At 45.4% G+C, this 20,881-nt stretch overlaps 1 protein-coding gene across 1 annotated transcript in view; it reads left to right on the top strand.

Annotated features, from left to right (window-relative positions):
- Positions 1–20,881, top strand: part of EGFR (epidermal growth factor receptor) — a 218,506-nt gene that overhangs the window by 192,036 nt on the left and 5,589 nt on the right. Inside the window, exons 21-26 of the mRNA XM_061395688.1 lie at positions 12,529–12,684; positions 13,512–13,587; positions 16,527–16,673; positions 18,071–18,168; positions 19,774–19,941; positions 20,287–20,334. Coding sequence (XP_061251672.1) covers positions 12,529–12,684; positions 13,512–13,587; positions 16,527–16,673; positions 18,071–18,168; positions 19,774–19,941; positions 20,287–20,334 — 693 coding nt within the window. The remainder of the gene's footprint in view (positions 1–12,528; positions 12,685–13,511; positions 13,588–16,526; positions 16,674–18,070; positions 18,169–19,773; positions 19,942–20,286; positions 20,335–20,881) is intronic.

Genomic DNA, 20,881 nt, shown 5'->3' with positions numbered 1-20,881 from the left:
ACAGGGGTAGAGTGGATTCTAGACTCAGGTCTCAGAAGGCTGTGGTCCCATCATCTGCTCCGTGATCCCCCCTTCCTAAGTTCCCAGCTCATGAAGGTACACAGAGCTCTCACTCACGGGAAGTAACTTAGGTGCTTCAGAAAGTGTGTCCATTCTTTCTGGCTACTTAAACTAGCTAGTAAATTCCAAAATAATTAGATGGGATGATAATGTCATAAAATCCTAGAATCCAAAAGATGTGCTGGACTTTAATTTAGAGAACACTGCTGCCGTGCCAGGCTGTTCCTTGGAGCACCACAGAACGCATACTGCAAATCCTATGTAAATCAGCTCCCCAGGCTGATTCATTTAACATTTTCTCCAGCCTTTGGGACACAGAGCTTTCTTTCACCTAACCTGGATTAAGATCTCACAGAAGTTAGTTTTCAGAGAGATAAGTTTCAGATCTTGACCAGGCCCCAGTGAGATTTGAAGGCAGCTCTTGGGGAAGGGGGATCCAGGGGAGAGGCTGTCAGAAAGAAACTGACCACAACTCTGTAAGCACCAGACTACGCCTAGTGTATTCTATAAGATGAGACTTGATAAGGATGAACTTCAAAAGGCATTCCATTCAAAGGACCCATTTCTTAAGCACACCGGACACTTAGTTCGGTCTCAGTTCATTTGAAAATGCCCCAGGTATTTTCACCGTTCACACATTTATAGGAGTTCTTAGGTCGTGTGAACAGCTAAGAGAAGACCCATCCAGGTTAGGGGAGGAAGGTGGTCCTGCCTCTAACGGGAGTGAATGAAAATCATGCTGGCAAAGGAGTGGTCATCCGTCACCCTCGCTCGGCCTTTGTGTGGGAGATGCTGACCATCCCGAGCAGCTCCCATGCACAGCCTCCTGTCCCGGCCCAGGGGCTCTGACCTTTGCACCTAGGTCTGCTCCCCTTCCCCACACCACCCAGGTTTCCTGTTCTCCAGATCAGCACTCCTAAAGGTGAGGTTCCAGGCAGCCCCAGCCCCACTGACTCTCTGTGCAGCTTAAGGGTGGTGACCAGAGAAGACTCCTCCTAAGAGCTGATTCACCTGCAAAGCACACACCTGCATAGCACCCCGAGGCACCAAACCGCAGACAGGACAGAGACAAACACACATCTAGTCATAGATATTTTCAGTTATTTGGATTTTTTTTTTCATTCTTACATTGTTCCATAAAAGATTACAGTTGAACTTAACCTAAATGATCACTTTACATTATGTCCTTATAAAGCCAAAAGTTGCTGTACGATTAAAGCATATTCATCAGCTCTTAGACATTTCATTTAGTTATTTCTTGAGCATTTATCTGTCAGTGTCCAGTATCATGTGAAATATATATATAATTAAGACAAAATTTCTTATCTCCCCAAACTTATGAACAGGTAAGGAAAACAGATCCATAGAGAGCTAATAGTACAGGAAGAAATGAGGGGGTCAGATCAGGAGAGGTGGGGACCAGACTCCCAGAGGCTGCTCTACAAGCCACATGGGGGCCAGCAAAGTGGGCTCAGCCTGCCAGTCAGGCGCCTGGTGTGGGGACGGCAGTGGTGAGGCAGGTGCCCCACACCCTCTGGAGTCCTGGACGTGGCTCAGTTCCATTGATGGGAGTGAGAGCCAGGCCCTGTCCTGGGAGTTGTCTGAGGGAGCAGTGGGCAGTGACGGAGAGACGCTGAGGGCTGCTGAGGAATGAGGGGCAGGACAGGAGGGGAGGGAATACCACCCAGGGACCTTCAACCCCAACATCATCATGAAAGCCAAGGCCACCATGCAGGTATTGGGGGCCATGGCAGCGGCCTAATTCAAGGTCATGTCAAAAAGGGTGGAGTAGAGAGGATGGATTTGACATCCAGGAGGAAATGATGACAATCACAGCAGTGACGGACCATTCTACTGGGTGCTGTCCTACGTGCTCCATAGGGATTAACTCATTTAATCCTCTGAGTAGCCTGTCTTACATGTGGAGAGAGTGAGGTAAGGGTGTTTAAGTAACGTGCCAAGGTCTCAAGTATATAAGCAGCAAAACTAAGATTGGATCCCAGGCATCCTTGCTCCCACATCTGTGCTTTTCCCCAGCCCTTGATGTCACAGATCAGAGTGGAGCCCCCAGACCAGTGAGCCTAGCAGGTCTCCTGTCCCCGCCCAGCAGAAGCTTGGTGTCTGGAACAGGACAGTCTGACACTTGCCTGCCTCTCCTGAGGGCAGGGCTCAGTGGTGTGGAGGCTGTGCTTCATTGAACTCTACCAGAGCCTTCTGCCTGCCCTCCACTTCCTATTTATGCCGTCTCCATAGTCCCCAGGTCACATCCCCCCCTTTCCCACACGGTGGTTAAAAAATCTGCTAGAAACGCAGCTCAGGTCTGCCTCTCCCTCTGGGCTCCTACTGAGAGCTCCAGGATGCTGCAGTGCCTGGGAAAGCCGTCTGTGAATGTCAGACCCAACCCGGGCCTTCTTCTGTGAGTGTTGTGCCAGGAACATCTTCACATCCCTCATGGAGTGTCCACAGGTCTGTGCCTTCAGGTCCCAGCGTGAAGGGGGCACTTCAGATCCCCTTTTAACCTCATGGTTGCAACATCCACCTTTGCTGTCCTATGTTAACTGACAAAATAAATATATTCCCTTAAACTGAAGGGAGAATCTCAGAGAAGAACCAGGGAAATGCATTTCCAAGAGGCCCCACGAGGCTTAAACACTGGTGTTGCTTCCTGCGGTTCTGTTTGGATTCTGAGAGTTCACGAGCAGTGTCAGGGCTCTTATCTTTGGTGCTGGTTAAAATCTTAACTGTGTGGGGCACTGAGATGGCCTTTCAAGCCCTCTGTGTTATGTGGGACAGAAACCGAGGAATAGAGTTTCATGTAAGTTCAAAGGAGCCTAATCTTATCCTGTAATTAGCTCTGACTTTTAAATCCCTCTGGCTGATTGGCTGTCTGCTCCAGAACACATAAACTGCTTTCTTCTCCCCTTTCCCAAGCCTTCTCTGAGAAAACATTGCTCTGGTCCTTTAAAGATCTCAGGAGTAGGAGGAGGGGTAGGGTGGAGGTGCCTTTCATTGTTACATTTACACAGCAGCAGATAAGAGTAGAGACCCCACAAGAGACTGGCCCAGACTTGCCCATGAGTGTCCAGGAGTCTCTGGTAGAGGCATGGGTTGGCGGTGGCCTGCTACAGGGTCGGGAACACTGAGTGCTGCAGTTCATGCACAGGGCCTTTTGAAGGAGGTCGCCTTATCTTCATTACCTCCACCATAGTTTGGTCTCAGGTCAAACAACAGGGAGGGAACACAGCCCCACCCATCAACAGGAAATTGGATTAAAGATTTACTGAGCATGGCCCCGCCCATCAGAACAAGACCCAGTTTCCCTCACAGTCAGTCTCTCCCATCAGGAAGCTTCCATAAGCCTCTTATCCTTGTCCATCAGAGGGCAGACAGAATGAAGACCACAATCACAGAAAACTAATCAAAGTGATCACATGGACCACAGCCTTGTCTAACTCAATGAAACTATGAGCCATGCCATGAAGGATCACTCAAGACAGGCGGGTCATGGTAGAGTTCTGACAAAACGTGGTCCACTGGAGAAGGGAATGGCAAACCACTTCAGTATTCTTGCCTTGAGAACCCCATGAACAGTATGGAAAGGCAAAAAGATATGACACTGAAAGAACTCCCCAGATTGGTAGGTGCCCAATATGCTACTGGAGAAGAGTGGAGAAATAACCCCAGAAACAATGAAGAGACGGAGCCAAAGCAAAGACAACACCCAGTTGTGGATGATGTAACTGGGGATAGAAGAAAAGTCCCATGCTATAAAGAACAATATTGCCTAGGAACCTGGAATGTTAGGTACATGAATCAAGACAAATTGGAAAAGGTCAAATAGGAGATGGTAAGAGCGAACATCAAGATTTTAGGAATCAGTGAACTAAAATGGACTGGAATGGGTGAATTTAACTCAGATGACCTTTATATCTACTACTGTAGGTAAGAATCCCTTAGAAGAAATGGAGTAGCCCTCCCAGTCAACAAAAGAGTCCAAAATGCAGTACTTGGGTATAATCTCAAAAATGACAGAATGATCTCTGTTCGTTTCCAAGGCAAACCATTCAGTATCACAGTAATCCAAGTCTATGGCCCAACGAGTAATGCTGAAGAAGCTGAAGTTGAATGGCTCTATGAACACCTACAAGAACTTCTAGAACTAACACCCTAAAAAGATGTCCTCTTCATTACATGAAACTGGAATGCAAAAACAGGAAGTCAAGAGATACCTGGAGTAAAAGGCAAATTTGGCCTTAGAGTACAAAATGAAGCAGGTCAAAGGCTAACAGAGTTTTGCCAAGAAAATGCACTGCTCATAGCAAACACCTTCTTCCAACAACACAAGAGAAGACTCTACACATGGACATCACCAGATGGTCATACCAAAATCAGACTGATTTTATTCTTTGCAGCCAAAGATGGAGAAGCTCTATACAGTCAGCAAAAACAAGACCAGGAGCTGACTGTGGCTCAGATCATGAACTCCTTATTGCCAAATTCAGACTTAAATTGAAGAAAGGAGGGAAAACCACTGGACCATTCAGGTATGACCTAAATCAAATCCCTTACGATTATACAGTAGAAGGGACAAATACATTCCAGGAATTAGATGTGATAGACAGAGTGCCTGAAGAACTATGGACAGAGGTTTGTGACATTGTACAGGAGGCAGTGACCAAGACCATCCCCCCAGGAAAAAGAAATGCAACAAGGCAAATGGTTGTCTGAGGAGGCATTACAAATAGCTGAGAAAAGAAGAGATGCTAAAGGCAAAGAAGAAAAGGAAAGACATATACATTTGAATGCAGAGTTCCAAAGAATAGCAAGGAGAGATAAGAAAGCCTCCCTCAGAGATTAGTGCAAAGAAATTGAGGAAAACAATAGAAGGGGAAAGACTAGAGATCTTCTCAAGAAAATTAGTGATACCAAGGAAACATTTCATGCAAATATGGGCACAATAAAGGACAGAAATGATATGGACCTAACAGAAGCAGAAGATATTAAAAAGAGTGGCAAAAATATACAGAAGAACTGCACAAAAAAAGATCTTCATGACCCAGATAACCATAACAGGGTGATCATGCACCTAGAGCCAGCCATCCTGGAATGCAAAGTCAAGTGGGCCTTAGGAAGCATCACTATGAACAAAGCTAGTGGAGGTGATGGGATTTCAGCTCATCTATTTCAAATTCTAAAAGATGATGCTGTTAAAGTGCTTCACTCAATATGCCAGCAAATCTGGAAAACTCAGCAGTGGCCACAGGACTGGCAAAGGTCAGTTTTCATCACAATCCCACAGAAAGGCAATGCCAAAGAATGTTCTAACTATTGCACAATTGCACTCATCTCACACGCTAGCAAAGTAATGCTCAAAATTCTCCAAGCCAGGCTTCAACAGTACATGAACTTCCAGATGGAAGTTCAAGATGTTCAAGATGTTCAAGCTGGGTTTAGAAAAGGCCAAAGAACCGGAGATCAAATTGCCAACATCCATTGGGTCATTGAAAAAGCAAGTGAATTCAGAAAAATATCTACTTCTGCTTTATTGACTGCGCCAAAACTTTTGACTGTGTGGATCACAGCGAACTGTGGAAAATTCTTCAAGAGATGGGAATACCAGACAACCTCACCTACCTCTTGAGAAATCTGTATGCAGGTCAAGAAACAACAGTTAGAACCAGACTGGAACAATAGACTAGTTCCAAATCGGGAAAGGAATATGTCAAGGCTGTATATTGTCACTTTGTTTATTTAACTAATATGCAGAGTACATCATGTGAAATGCCAGGCTGGATGAAGTACAAGCTAGAATCAAGATTTCCAGGGGAAATATCAAAAACCTCAGATACACAGATGACACCACCCTTATGGCAGAAAGCGAAGAAGAACTAAAGAGCCTCTTGATGAAAGAGGAGAGCAAAAAAGCTGGCTTCAGACTCAACATTCAAAAGACTAAGATCATGGCATCCAGTCCCATCACTTCATGGCAGATAGATGGGGAAACAATGGAAACAGTGAAAAATTTTATTTTGGGGGGCTCCAAAATCACTGCAGATGGTGACTGCAGCCATGAAATTAAAAGTCACTTGCTCCTTGGAAGAAAAGCTCTGACCAATCTAGACAGCGTATTAAAAAGCAGAGACATTACTTTGCCAACAAAGGTCCATCTAGTCAAAGCCATGGTTTTTCCAGTGGTCATGTACGGATGTGAGAGTTGGACTGTAAAGAAAACAGAGCAGCGAAGAATTGATGCTTTTGAACTGTGGTGTTGGAGAAGACTCGAGAGTCCTTTGGACTGAGATGACATCCAACTAGTCCATCTTAAAGGAAATCAGTCCTGAATATTCAATGGAAGGACTGATGCTGAAGCTGAAACTCCACTATTTTGGCCACCTGATAGGACCAGCTGACTCATTAAAAAGACCCTCATGCTGGGAAAGATTGAAGGCAGGAGGAGAAGGGGATGATAGAGGATGAGATGGTTGGATGGCATCATCAACTTGATAGACATGAGTTTGAGCAAGCTCCAGGAGTTGGTGATGGACAGAAAAGCCTGGCGTGCTGCAATACATGGGGTCACAAAGATTTGGACACAACTGAGAGAGCGAACTGAACCAAATGCTGGGGTATTGGGATATTTTCTGGTATCTGGGCATCTGGCATTTGGCAGTCTCTGTGGTAGCAGCCAAGTTTCACTTGGAGACCCCAGCATGAAATTATGGACACAGTCCCAATGGTGGCCTCAGAGCACTTGGTTTGTGTAGCAGCAGCTCAGCCTCGGGACCTGGGTCAGCTCTCAGGGCAGTTGTGTGGGTGCTGGGTCTGCCAGTACCTGGAGAGGTTTCTTTACAGGTGAGTTTGCCATGCCTGACTTGGAACTGTCAGCTGCCATGATCACTCATTCATACCCTCATTCTTCTTCAACAAGCTGTTATTTTGTTTGTTTCATTGTTTTTTTAACTTTACAATATTATATTGGTTTTGCCATATATCAACATGAATCCGCCACAGGTATACACATGTTCCCCATCCTGAACCCTCCTCCCTCCCCGTACCATCCCTCTGCGTCATCCCAGTGCATTGAAACAAGCTGTTATTTAAAAATGTATCCAGTGTACCAGATTCTCTGTTGGGCATATAAAGAGGCAGAATGGAAGTTCACAGTGATAGTTAATTGTAGCTGGAAATGCCCTCTGCTGTCCTCCCTGTGGGTTTAGTGAACCCTTCGGGGGACAAGGCTGATGCTAGAAACCCCGTGAAGGTGGAGAGGAGCCAAGGAATAGAATGCCTTCTGTGTTTGGAAGCCCTGCTTCTTTCTCCATCTCCATACTCCATCCATAAATAACTATTCCTAACCTGAAAGTGCTGCTCCAGGGAAGCACCTACCAGTTTCCCCTTGAGTAGACATGAGCCAATTAACCTTATTTCCTGGCACCTGAGAAATCTTAGGAAGGGAAGCAATTAAATCAAACAGCATCTTCAACATTCAGGAGCTTTCTAAATCATACAAAGGAGACTTGGAAATCAGTCACCTTTTTACAGGAAAGAAGAACACAAAAGGCCTCAAAAATAGCCCTCCAAGACTAATTCCTAGTAATGTCTTTGTAAGACCCTATTTTCTTATGAGGACTTCCCTGGTGGCTCAGACAGTAAAGAATCTGCCTACAAGAGACCTGGGTTTGATCCTTGGGTTGGGAAGATCCCTTGATGAAATCCATGGACAGAGGAGCCTGGTGGGCTACAGTCCATGGGGTCACAAAGTGTTGGACAAAACGAGTGACTTTCATTCACTCACTCACTCATCTTCCTAATTTTTCATTTTGCTTTGATATGACAAGTTAATTTTTAGTTTTTACCTAATATGTATCAAAAGGAAGTAAAGCATTTGCCAGAAAATGTGGGATCTACTCTTATCTACAAGTGTTCCCTGCACTTGCACTAAAATAAATACAGCTGTGTACAAAAAGCTGAAAAGTAATGAAGAGTTGGTTGAATTCCATTCATTTCCATTTTTTGCCCTTCAATAAGCATTTCCATTTTTTGCCCTTCAATAAGCATTTCCATGATGCCTGCCCTTCCCTGGAGAGGTTATGAGTGTCAGCTGTAAAGGAGGCTGGAAGTGTGGTCCACTTCCCTGACTGGAGAGAGGAGAGGTACTTCTGTGAATAAGTGGGAGAGAATGTGGTCCCAACAACACAGGCTTCTCCTGCCTGCCAGGCCTGGCTTGGGAGCGAGGGCTGCCAAGCTTGTGACAACAGGTTAGAGCTTGGGAAGGTCAAAGGAGTTTAGCTCATCTGGGCGGGCATCAAGCCAGAAGTAGGAGCAGGAAGTGACCCCACCTGTCAGGGGAGGAAGGGCAGGTAACAAAAACACCAAGGAGGCTGTGGACAAGGATGAGAGGTCAGGGTCACAGTCAGCCCTTCATATCCACGGTTCTGCATCTGCAGAATCAGCCAACCATGGATCAGAAATACTTGGGAAGAAAATTCCAGAAAGCTAAGAAAAAAAACCACCAAAACTTGAATTTGCTGGGCGCAGGCAACTGTTTACATAGCATTTACATTGTATTTACAACTAATTACTTTGTATGAGGTATTGTAAGTAATCTAGAGAGAATTTAAAGTACGCAAGAGGATGTGTGTATGTTACATACAAATACTATGCCATTTTTTATAAGGGACTTGAATATTTATGAATTTTGGTTGGGAGGTGGCAGTGGGAGGGGTTCCTGGAACCAGTTTCATGGGTACCAAGGGACTGCACGTCTGAGAATTCACTAAATGTCAGGCACTGCGCTGGGTGCTTCTCAAATATTCTTTTTCTTACAGCGTTCTTTTTTTTCATATTAGAATCCATCTATTAGTTTTTTAAAAATTCAAATTACAGAGCACAAAAGACAATTTTGTATCTATTTTGACAATATCTTTGAGATTTTTCTCAGTTTGAGATGTTATGAAAAAGCAGGTCTCCATACAGCTGGTGAGAACAGAAACTCTCTCTTGACATGGTTCGTTAAACAAAACTGGAACAGGCCAGTTAACAGGCCAGTTAACTCATTTTATTCCATGAAGATAGATGAAAGATTATATGAGCTTTCACAACTGGAACAACCAAAAGAGAACTATAGGTAATTCATTGTATCCAAATAGAGGACAATTTTCAGCACAGATTAGTTCCTCAGATCTATTCATTCTGAAGGCCTTGTGGCAATTTATAGGGCAGACTACATTTCCATGAAAGGAATATGATGTATATAAATCCTGAATCTAGGGAAGTGTATGTAGAGAGTAATATCCTCTTTGGCCTAGTAGGCGGTCGGGGAGCAGGGTGGGGTAAATACCAAAGTCATCTCTTAACATCAAAGCCTGGCAGTAAACAAGTGTCTGTAATATCAATAACACATACATTAAACATTAACTAATCAGAATTTTTCTATATTTCTATGCATATTGGCATATTACTCAAACACTGATGGTGTTAATGGGAAAAGAATTCCAATATTATGAGTAATAAATAATACCTAAGATTTCTCCAGATAAACTGCTGGGGCTATCTTAAGTACAGAAGCAATTTGAGAAAAGCAAATTTTTTTTTTATTGGAGTATAATTGCTTTACAGTGTTGTGATAGTTTCTGCTATACAGCAAAGTGAGTCAGTTACACGTATTCATATATCCACTCAGATTCCTTCCCATCTAGGCCACCACAGATCATTGAGTAGAGTTTCCTGTGCTACACAAGAGGTTCTCATTAGTTATCGGTTTCATATATAGTAGTGTATATTTGTGGAGAAGCAATGGCACCCCACTCCAGTACTCTTGCCTGGAAAATCCCATGGACGGAGGAGCCTGGTAGGCTGCAGTCCATGGGGTCGCTGAGGGTCGGACATGACTGAGCGACTTGCCTTTCACTTTTCACTTTCCTGCACTGGAGAAGGAAATGGCAACCCACTCCAGTGTTCTTGCCTGGAGAATCCCAGGGACAGGGGAGCCTGGTGGGCTGCCATCTATGGGGTCGCACAGAGTCGGACACGACTGAAGTGACTTAGCAGCAGTGTCTGTTTGTCAATCCCAATCTCCCAATTCATCCCCTCTTCCCACTTAGTTTTCATGCATTTGTTCACTACATCTGTCACTCTGTTTCTGCTTTGCAAATAAGTTCATCTGTATCATTTTCTAGAGCCCACTATATTATATAATGTTTTTTTTTTCTCTTTCTGACTTGCTTCACCCTGTGTAACAGTCTCTAGGTCCATTCATGTCTCTGCTGCTGCTACTGCTACTAAGTCGTTTCAGTCGTATCCGACTCTGTGCGACCCCATAGACGGCAGCCTACCAGGCTCCCTGTCCCTGGGATTCTCCAGGCAAAAACACTGGAGTGAGTTGCCATTTCCTCCTCCAATGCATGAAAGTGAAAAGTGAAAGTGAAGTCACTCAGTCATGTCCGACCCTCAGCGACCCCATGGACTGCAGCCTACCAGGCTCCTCCGTCCATGGGATTTTCCAGGCAAGAGTACTGGAGTGGGTTGCCATTGCCTTCTCCGATTCATGTCTTTACAGACGGCATTTCTTTCCTTTTATGGGCTGAGTGATATTCCACAGTATATATGTACCACATCTTCTTTTTCCATTCCTCTGTTGATGGACCTTTAAGTTCCTTCCATGTCCTGGCTATTATAAATAGTGATGCAGTGAATTTTGAGAGTCATGCATCCTTTCAGATCATAGTTTTCTCTGGATTTATGCCCAGAACTGAGATTGCTGGGTTATATGGTACCTCTATTTTTAGTTTTTTAAGAAACCTCCATACTGTTCTCCATAGTAGCTGCACCAATTTACATTCCCACCAACAGTGTCAGAGGGTTCCCTTTTCTCCACACCTTCTCCAACATTATTATAGATTTTTTGATAATGGCCATTCCGACTGGTGTGAAGTGATACTTCACTGTAGTTTTCAATTTTATTTTTCTAATAGTAATGTTGAGCATCTTTTCATGTGCTTCATGGCCACCTGTATGTCTTCTTCATAGAAATGTCTATTTAGCTCTCCCCCCCACAATTTTTTATGGGGTTGTTTTTTGTTTTTTGTTTTTTTGATATTGAGCTACATCAGCTGCTTATATATTTTGGAGATTAAACCTTTGTCAATTGCTTCATTTGCAAATATTTTCTCCCATTCTAAGGACTGTCTTTTGGTTTTGCTTATAATTTCCTTTGCTATGCCAAAGCTTTTGTTTAATTAGATCCCATTTGCTTATTTTTGTTTTTATCTTCATTAGGAGGTAGATCAAAAAAGATCTTGCTATGCTTTATGTCAAAGAGCGTTCTGCCTGTGTTTTCCTCTAAGTGTTTTATAGTGGCAAGCCTTACATTTAGGTCTTTAACCCATTTTGAGTTCATTTTTGTGTATGGTATTAGGAGTGTTCTAATTTCATTCTTTTACATGTAGCTGTCCAGTTGAAGAGGCTGTCTTTTCTTCATTGTATAGTCTTTCCTCCTTTATCATAGATTTGGTGACCATAGGTACATGGGTTTATCTCTGAGCTTTCTGTCCTATACCATTGAGCTACATTTCTGTTTTTGTGCCAGTACCATACTGTCTTGATGACTGTAGCTTTCTAGTATAGTCTGAAGTCAGGGAGCCTGATTCCTCCAACTCCATTTTTCTTTCTCAAGATTCCTTTGGTTATTCGGAGTCTTTTGTGTTTTCATACAAGTTGTAAAATTTTTGTTCTAATTCTGTGAAAAATGCCACTGATAGCTTAGTAGGGATTGCATTGAATCTGTAGATTGCTTTGGGTAGTATAGTCATTTTCACAATATTCATTCTTCCCATTTGAGAACATGGTATTTCTCTCCATCTGTTTGTTTCATCTTTGATTTCATTGATCAGTATCTTACAGTTTTCTGCATACAGGTCTTTTGCATCCTTAGCAGCCTTGATTCTGATTAGCACAGTTATGGAGGCAGCCAGGGAGAGGGTGAGGATTGGTACTTTGTAAAAGCAAATTTAAAAGCCATGTGATTTCCATTTAAAAAGAAAAACAAAACTGGACAAAAACCTTCACTGGTAGTGAATCATGTAAGATAGTCCAGGACAGTGTGATGAGAGCCCTGGGCCCTGGGGAGGCAGTGTCCCATATGAACTGGCCCAGGGTGGCAAAGCCAGGCAAGAGGCAGCAGCCATTCTGAGTAGCATGCGGCCAGGTTTTGGCCCTACAGTGGGGCTCCTTCTCTGTCGCTGGCCTCTTCTACTTGTTCGTTTGAGCTTGAAACTTGAGTAACTGGATGGAGATCAGTTAGCCTCTTCATCCTTGGAGTGGATCAATGGTCACTGATGTTGCCAGGTCCAAGTCACTGTGTCTGTGGAGGGCAGTTCGCCCACGCGTAGACTTCAGGTCAGATACTGTTGCGTGACACTGAACGCGGCACTGAGGCGCCCACCCCTCCCGTGTGGCCCTGTGTTTCAGGGCATGAATTACCTGGAAGACCGGCGCTTGGTGCATAGGGACCTGGCGGCCAGGAACGTGCTGGTGAAGACGCCGCAGCACGTGAAGATCACAGACTTCGGGCTGGCCAAGCTGCTGGGTGCCGAGGAGAAGGAGTATCATGCAGAAGGAGGCAAGGTGAGGGGCTGGCTTGTCGACAGGCACACACTCTCCTGAAGGAGACTGACCAACTCAGGGCCATTCTCAGGACCTTCTAGGTGAGGTCACAGTGCCACCAGCACTGGGTCTGGCCAGGCTCCAGAGCTGCCTGGGGAGAAGCATTTCCTGGGAAGGTGAATAGAGATGTTTCTGACACACCCAGAAGCCAAAGGCAGTAAATGTGAATTCAGCTTCATCTGTAGGGGACTATTAGCCAGTTAGGTTTCCACCTCCTGCTCCAGGGTAAAGACCCTTCGGAAGAACATCTTGAAATGTCATAGCTGATTTGGCAGCAAGGAAAGTTTCCTGTGATTGTTCCAGGACCTCCCGAGGGGCGCTGGGGGTACTTGGCTTCTTCCTCTGGACAGGCCTGGGGCTTCTCCAGGGGGCTTTCCCAGCAGTGAGGGATGCAGGTCTCCAGATACACCCTTCAGAACACTCTAGATCAGCTGTACACGTCTTCAGTTTCACACTGCCTTGCATGACTCCAAGCAGCTGGCCCTGTAAGCACCCACAAACACAGGGCACGACCAGGGTCCCCAGCTACCAGCCCATGCACCCAGCTCAGCAGAGGAGCCCACAGACAGACCAAAGGCCCTCCTCAGTCCTGGGGTCTGACAGAGACCCTGTCCTCTGCCAGACAAACCTCTCCTCCTGCTGGGAAGGAGCCCTGGGCCTGGGGGGCAGGGTGTGGGTGGCCTGGTTTTCTCACCTTTGTCATTTTCAATTTCTCCCTTTGTCATTTTTTTTTTCAATAGAAGGAAGCTAATAGTTGTCTTATTACTTTTACCTCTCATCATTCCAAGGTCCCTATCAAATGGATGGCTTTGGAATCAATTTTACACCGAATTTATACCCATCAGAGTGATGTCTGGAGCTACGGTGAGTCAGAATCCTGAGGCTGGTGAATCAAGGCCGAGACTGTGCTGGCTTGCACTGTTGATGTGCTTTGTACACTCTGCCATGTGAGACACTGACTACAATAGAAAACATGAAAAAGGAAATTGAGTCTAACGTCCTCCTGAGCGTCACTGGAGGTAATAGTGAGCTTGTCAGGAGAGAGAGTAACAAGAGGGAAAGAATGTGAACCTGGGAAATGCCTGTACCCCAAAGTCAAGCAGGTATAACCTCTCGCTGTGAATTTGAAGTGAACCAAAGGGAGATGACAAATCAGGTTTCGTGTGGAAGTGTTTCCGGTAGAGGGTGTGGTTCTACAGTGGACTGACTCAGTGACCGCAGCTCCGTGTACTGAGTGGTTATCTTTGTGCTCGACAAAACGCACTGTGAGAGTGTGTCTTTGGGCAAATATGAGGAAAGTAGCTGCTGCTTCCAGCTCTCATGAAGGCCATCTCACCAGGACCTGCTTCTTTCTTCCTCCAAATCCCACGCGGCCTGTGCTCTGTCCTCTGCCCAGCTTCCCTCTCCTCAGACACACCTTTCATGCTCTCGTCTTGTTCTCTGTCAGAGGGGCTCCAGAGCCTTCAAGAGCCTCGCCTTTCAGGAAAGCATTTCCACTGGTTGCTGTGCTGGGTACTACCCACTGTTATGCAGTCAGCCCCCCCTGTACTGCCAAATCAGCCCAAAGGCTGCAAAACAGCTGATCTGCATTGAATGGTGAACATCAGTCTATCCCAGCTATCAAAGCAATAGAGGTGAATCACCCACCCATAGAACATGTATTTGAGGAGAGTAATATTATAAGGAGTTTCCAAGAGGAATGCTGTCATTATCACAAAACAGAATCATTCAGGATATCTCCCGTTTAGCATTTCTTTTACAGCATTATTAACTTCCTAATATTCCCATTAAATTTTTAAGATTTTCATGGATTTTTGTCTATCTCTCCTGCTATTAAATTTTTTAAAATGTCATGGGCCTTTGTCTATCTCTCCTGCTATAATATAAGCTTTATGAAGACAGAAATCTTTGTGAATGAATATGTGAATTTTCATTTATACCTGTGAGCTGAGCTGCTTACAATTGACGAACTAGATAAGGAAACAAAGGTATTCTGATACCTTGTTATTTTCAGCTGTGTTCAAGAAGTGTCTGCTCCCCTGGAGGGACAGGGAGAAATGCTGCTTCTCCTGTTTGTGGTTCTGCCCAGACCCGTCATTGTCATTGTTGCCACATAGCCCAGTGTGGTGACACACACCCCCTTCCCGCGACACTACGCAGGGGCTCCTCCTGGGTCTTCTCTGGGCTTGTTTTGTACTCATTCATCTATTTTCCAGACAGCTGGCAAAAATATTTTAAACTACATTAGACTTTTACTTCTCTGCTTAACCTCCTTCTTTGATTTTCCAAATATGCTCCAGATAAAACCTAAAACCCTGACCGTGGTCAAGAGTGGTATGGGCCCCTGCCTTTCCCAGCTGCCCACCTGTGTTCTCCCCTTGCCCCATGTGCCCACTTGCAGATTGCAGGGCCACGTCTGCCCAGTAAATGAAAATTCTCAAACTCAGTGACTTAATCCCTCTGGGTGATTATAACCAGCATCAGAAAGCAGCGTCAGCACAGGGGTTATGTTTTTCATCTCAGTGGAAATTGTGCTGTCAAGTGATTACGATCTGCTGTTCTGGCAGTACATCAGAATTGTTAGAATATGAACCTGAATTTTTAGTTTAAAAAACATATCCTGTTACTCTACTCTCTAGACTCTAGTCAAGGCAAAATATTTTAGTTGGGAACCTGCATGTTCCACTTACCAGTTGAAAAGAGAGAGAATTCATACCAACTTCCAACCCTACTCATACCCCACAGCCAGGCATACACACGGCCCTCTTTCACCATTTGTCCCAAAACCTGAAAAGTTTGCTTTCCTTTAGGAAGTCATTGTGTGTGTGTGTGTTAAATGCAATGTGTAAACCTAGTTTAAACCTGGACATGAGATTTTCTTTTTTTGATCAAGTCCATAATGACTCTGTGGTGGGAAGGACAGAAGGGTTATTAATATTTTCTTGTTCCTGGACCATGGCTTTTCTTCATTCTTCCACCTTGCATCTGCATGTTAATTCAGATCATTCAGTTTTGGAATGGCCTTTAGAAAATCCACCGTGCAGATCCATGGTATTTAGAGGTCAATTCTAAAGAAAAGGGGTCGTTAGACTAGTTGGAGATTAGGAACCACCCCCCGCACTCCCTGTGTGGTTTGGGGACTCAAGACTCAGGCCCACTATGCTCATCACTAGAGGCACCCAGGGTATCGTGCTGTCCAGATGGGGACATACTGCTCATCACATTTGTGTTTCTGGAGCAGAGAATTCCATCAAGGGAGGCATTTAGGTAGAAAGACCATCAGAACTTCAGAACAGTCTGAAAAAAACACCAATTCTAATAGTACTCTTGCTTTAATTTTTTTAATCATGGTGATTTATTGAAGTTGAAATTTAAAATATGGAGTTTTTATATTTATCAAAAGGAACAGAGGTTTTTATCTCTAATTTTTTTATTCTTTAAAAACACAGTTTATAGTTAGTTAAGTCTCTTGGGGCGCACGTCTGACTGTGTAACTCCTGCTCCATAGACCAGGCATGTCTCAGAGAGGTGGTGTCTTGTGCTGTTATTACTAAAGTTTGCTACTTATTGGCTACTTACTATTTGCCTGGCATTGTCTGAACTTTGAAGTTGTGTTATCTTGTTTGATCTCACAACCATCCTATGAGACAGACGCTGAACTGAGGCTTCCAGGACCGAGCAAATTGCCCAAGGCCACAGAAACAGGGGTTTTTAAACGTTGGAACAGTATGTCAACAATGATGACTAAAGACAAGATGCTGTGATTATTATTGACTCATAAAGCAACCCCTGCTGCCTCTTAGGAGTCACTGTTTGGGAGTTGATGACCTTTGGATCCAAGCCTTACGATGGAATCCCTGCGAGTGAGATCTCGACTGTCCTGGAGAAAGGAGAGCGCCTCCCACAGCCACCCATCTGCACCATCGACGTCTACATGATCATGGTCAAGTGTGAGTGGCCAGCGGGACCTGTCACTGGGCTGCCCTGAGCCACACCCCAGGTCTTAGACTCCCTAAGACACTCTCTCACAGCCTATAGGCAGGCACATTCGTCAACCCCTTCTCAGGGCACTTCACCAGAAGCGCATACCTGCTGCACTGAGCACTGTGAGCTAATGTCACACTCAGCACTGTGAGCTGATGTTTTCAAGCAAACAAGTCAAGTCAGAAGCCCCCAGAAGCTGTTGTATCAAACACTCTGCTCTCTGAGTTGCTCAATGAAAAACCTGCCCCACATTTTGAAGCCTGTTACCAGAGAGACTGTTTTTAAATGCCTAACGGTGAATAACCACACGAGATTAGTAGAGTCAACACTTCTGCTTTGACTTAAACCTTTCAGATATTGGATTTACGTGAGGCCTTCTGCAGTGTAGCAGGTAAACATTGTAATCCAAGTAAGAGTGTATGGCTTGATTGTGACACTACTTCGCTGTCAGAATCCCAAGTTCAGTAGGCTCTGGGGGTAGTATTACATATATGATGAGAATTTACACAGAAAGCAGCCCAGGGAGTGTGAGAGAGCCAAATCCATGTCAGTATTGAGCCTTTCTGAACTTTAGACCACAGAGCTAATCAATTGTGACTTCCTTGCTTTAGGTTGAGGAAGCTGGTATCCAGAGAGGTCACATGATTTGTCTGAGGTCACATAGCAGCCTGGCCTAAAATAGCTTGACGTCCTGCTGAAAACAAATGTGAACTCTCAGGGTCATGAGGATTTCCAGTCAACAGCTGTTCCTCCAGCATGTTTAATCTAGACCTGGATCGTTGTGTCATCAGATGCAGTGGCGTGGTCAACAGGAGTGTCCTCCACACGAAGGCACTGAGCGTCCTGTCACGCGCATGTGTGATTGCTGAGTGTGACACAGTGAAATGCCAGGGAATGGCACTCCCAAGCGCTGAGCTTCTTAGAAAGTTCCTAAATTTCCCTAAATCTGGTTTCCAACTTACTAGACTGCTGAGTGAATGTGGATGAGGCTGAATGTCAAGTGAGAACTTTACGGAGAGTCGAGACCCAGGGCTCCCTACAGTCAGAGCAGTTCACAGAAAGTGAAGTCTGTCATTCGGCTGCTGGGTCACTTAAGACGATGACACCATAATGACCCTTGGAAGGGCAGGCACAGGAAATTAGAGCATGTTATTGCCATTCTGACTCAAATATGTGACGTCATCATGGTCTTTAAACAGTAATCAGTGCCTGCTTGCCAAGACTGAAAAACCTGTCACAAAGATTAGGTTTCATCCTCATTTATTTGTCTTAAAGAGTCCCCCCATAAATACTTTCAGGGATGCCATCTTTACCAGTTCTTTTCGGGTTCTAACTGAACTGACTTCCCTCCTTCCTTCCCCAGGCTGGATGATAGATGCAGACAGTCGCCCAAAGTTCCGTGAGTTGATCCTTGAATTCTCCAAGATGGCCCGAGACCCCCAGCGCTACCTTGTCATCCAGGTACGGTCCGCTCCCCCGCTCCTCCCCAGGAGGATCCTGTAGTGAGCTCACACATCCCCGTAGTACCGCGGTGATGCAGCTCGCTGCCTCCCAGGCCGCACCAGAAACCGTCAGGCATTAGAGCAAGCACAGCTCAAGGTGGACTAAGTCAATTTCACCATGGGGCCCCCAACTGTCCGCCACTGTGTGAGCCCAGCACACTTGGCGCCCCCTCATCTTCATGGTCCCTTTAGCCAAAGCTTCATATCTGTCTCTGGGGAACCAGGGCTTTGGTGTGGGGCAAATCTGGCTTCAGATTCTTGACTCTCCACTTTAGGTTAACCAAACCAAGCTCATGGAACTTTAAAGATTCAGTGAAATAATAAATGCAGAATGCATTGCAGAGCACCTGAAGCAGTTCCAGGAATGTGTGTGTTCTAGGGGGAGGGTCCCCACACCCCCAGGCAAGCACTTCTCCAGCACCAGCTGGTGTCCTGCAATTCAGCTCAGTCTGACACTGTCCACCTGGGACAGCATCAGAGGCCATACTCCTCCACGTCAGATGCCAGTGCCAAGTCCAGATGCTTCTGACCTACCAGCTAAAGACTGGAGGTTCTCACTCCCCCTCTGCTTAGGTTCCATTTATTTGCTAGAGCAGCTCACAGAACTCAAGGAAACATTCTACTCACTAGACCACTGCTTGATTATAAATGGATATAATGCAGGAGTGGCCAGATGGAAGAGACGCAGAGGGGAGGTGTAGGGGAAGGGCATGTTTTCCATGCTCTCTCAGGCACTGCTCTTCCCCAAATCTCCACGTGCTCACCATCCTGGAAAGACTCTGAACCTCATCCTTTCAGGCCTTTATGGAGACTTCATTACATAGGCATGATTAAATCATTGACCCCCAGTAGATTTGACCCCCAGGCCCTCTGCCCTCACTGAAGGTCAGGGTCTAGACTGAAAGTTCTAACCCTCACATGGGATTCTAATCATGTGGCTCTACTGGTCACCAGCCCCCATCTTTCAGTGCTCCCAAAAATCTCCTCATTAACATAAGAGACACTGAGGAAATTCCAAGGGTTTAGGAGCTCTGCAGTGCGGAAGACCTGGGTTCCATCCCCGGGTTGGGAAGATCCCCTGGAGAAGTGAACAGCTACCCACTCCAGTATCCTTGCCTGGAGAATTCCATGGACAGAGGAGCCTGCCAGGCTACAGTCCATGGGGTCACAAAGAGTCGAACGTGACTGAGTGACATTCACTTTGAGGAATTCTGTGCCAGGAGCAGGGATGAAGAACAAAAGTGCCTTTTTTACTGCACATAGCACAGCACGCAGTGAAGGCTGTGCCTCCGGCACCTCTTTTACCTCCTGAGCTGTCTGCATTTCCTTTAAGGACTTTGGGACATCAGGGAATTTTCAGTGTTTTCATTTCAGCCAGGGGGTGGGGAATGGGGGAAGGGAGGAGGAACTGTATTTTGGAGAACCCGCGGGGGAAGGGGGCGGGTTATTAGAGCTAAACTGGCAAATATACAGGCACCTGCAGACCACAGACCACACCTCGATAGCAAGGGAGCGGAACAGCAGCTCTCTGGCCTTTCTGATGGTCTCACAATCTCTGTGCCAGGGGGACGAGAGAATGCATTTGCCAAGCCCTACGGACTCCAACTTCTACCGCGCCCTGATGGATGAGGAGGACATGGAGGATGTTGTGGATGCTGACGAGTACCTCGTCCCCCAGCAGGGCTTCTTCCACAGCCCCGCCACCTCCCGGACACCCCTCCTCAGCTCGCTGGTACCAAAGTCACTCTTTCTTAAGCTCTGCCTCTTGGTTTGAACAGATTGAGTTTTAGAGAAAATAATACCCATCTTGCAGAACTTAACCAGATGGTGAAGCTAAAATCAGAATGAATCAATTGAGTGTATCAGTGATTTTATTGCATTGCAACAACTGTGTCATAATCTTTTTGGTCCATTAAGGAACAGAATTAAATCAGAACTAAACCTAGTTTTCTCATACTAATGCGTCAAGATGAAATCAAGCCCCTTTAAATGTCCCTTCTCCCTGAGGCCCCTTCCTGCTCTCAGTGGAGATGGTTGAGTGTCCGCCTGCATCATAAACACTGTGATTCTTTTTCAGAGCACCTCCAGCAACACTCCCACTGTGACTTGCGTTGATAGAAATGGGGTAGGTATCAACATCTACAAACCAGAATTAAATAACATCTCTGTTCCCCAGATCTATTAGACATAAGAAGTACCCACCTTAACCTGAATAATTGTGATTTCCTTCCTGTATTGCTTCTTCCCTTGATCCCTACTCTGTGGCCAGCAATTAGCTATCATTTCTCAAAGTGCTGTTGAAAATGTGATTCATGGACCAGCAGCATCATGCAGTTCCTGGACCTGGCAGTTTGTTAGAAATGCAGACTGTCGGGCCCCTACCCCAAACCTACTGACACAGGATCTGCTGGGAGGCGTCTGGCCATCTGTGAGCTCGCCTTCCAGGCAATGCTGATGCTTGATATGTGAAGCCCTGATTAGATCCACACTTACCAATGCAGAAGCCACTAGCCATGTGTGGCTACTTAAATTTAAATGTTAATTAAAGTTAAATAAAATTTTAAATTCCATTCCTCATACATGTGGTAAGGAGCTACCGTATGGAAGAGCGCAGATCACAGGGCACATCTGTCATTGCCAAGAGCCCTGCTGGACAGCCCTGGTCAGGGCCA

Source organism: Bos javanicus, chromosome 22 (assembly GCF_032452875.1).
Source record: "Bos javanicus breed banteng chromosome 22, ARS-OSU_banteng_1.0, whole genome shotgun sequence".
Taxonomy (NCBI): Eukaryota; Metazoa; Chordata; class Mammalia; order Artiodactyla; family Bovidae; genus Bos; species Bos javanicus.
Note: the sequence above shows the minus strand (reverse complement) of the source record. Positions and strands in the feature narration are given on the sequence as shown.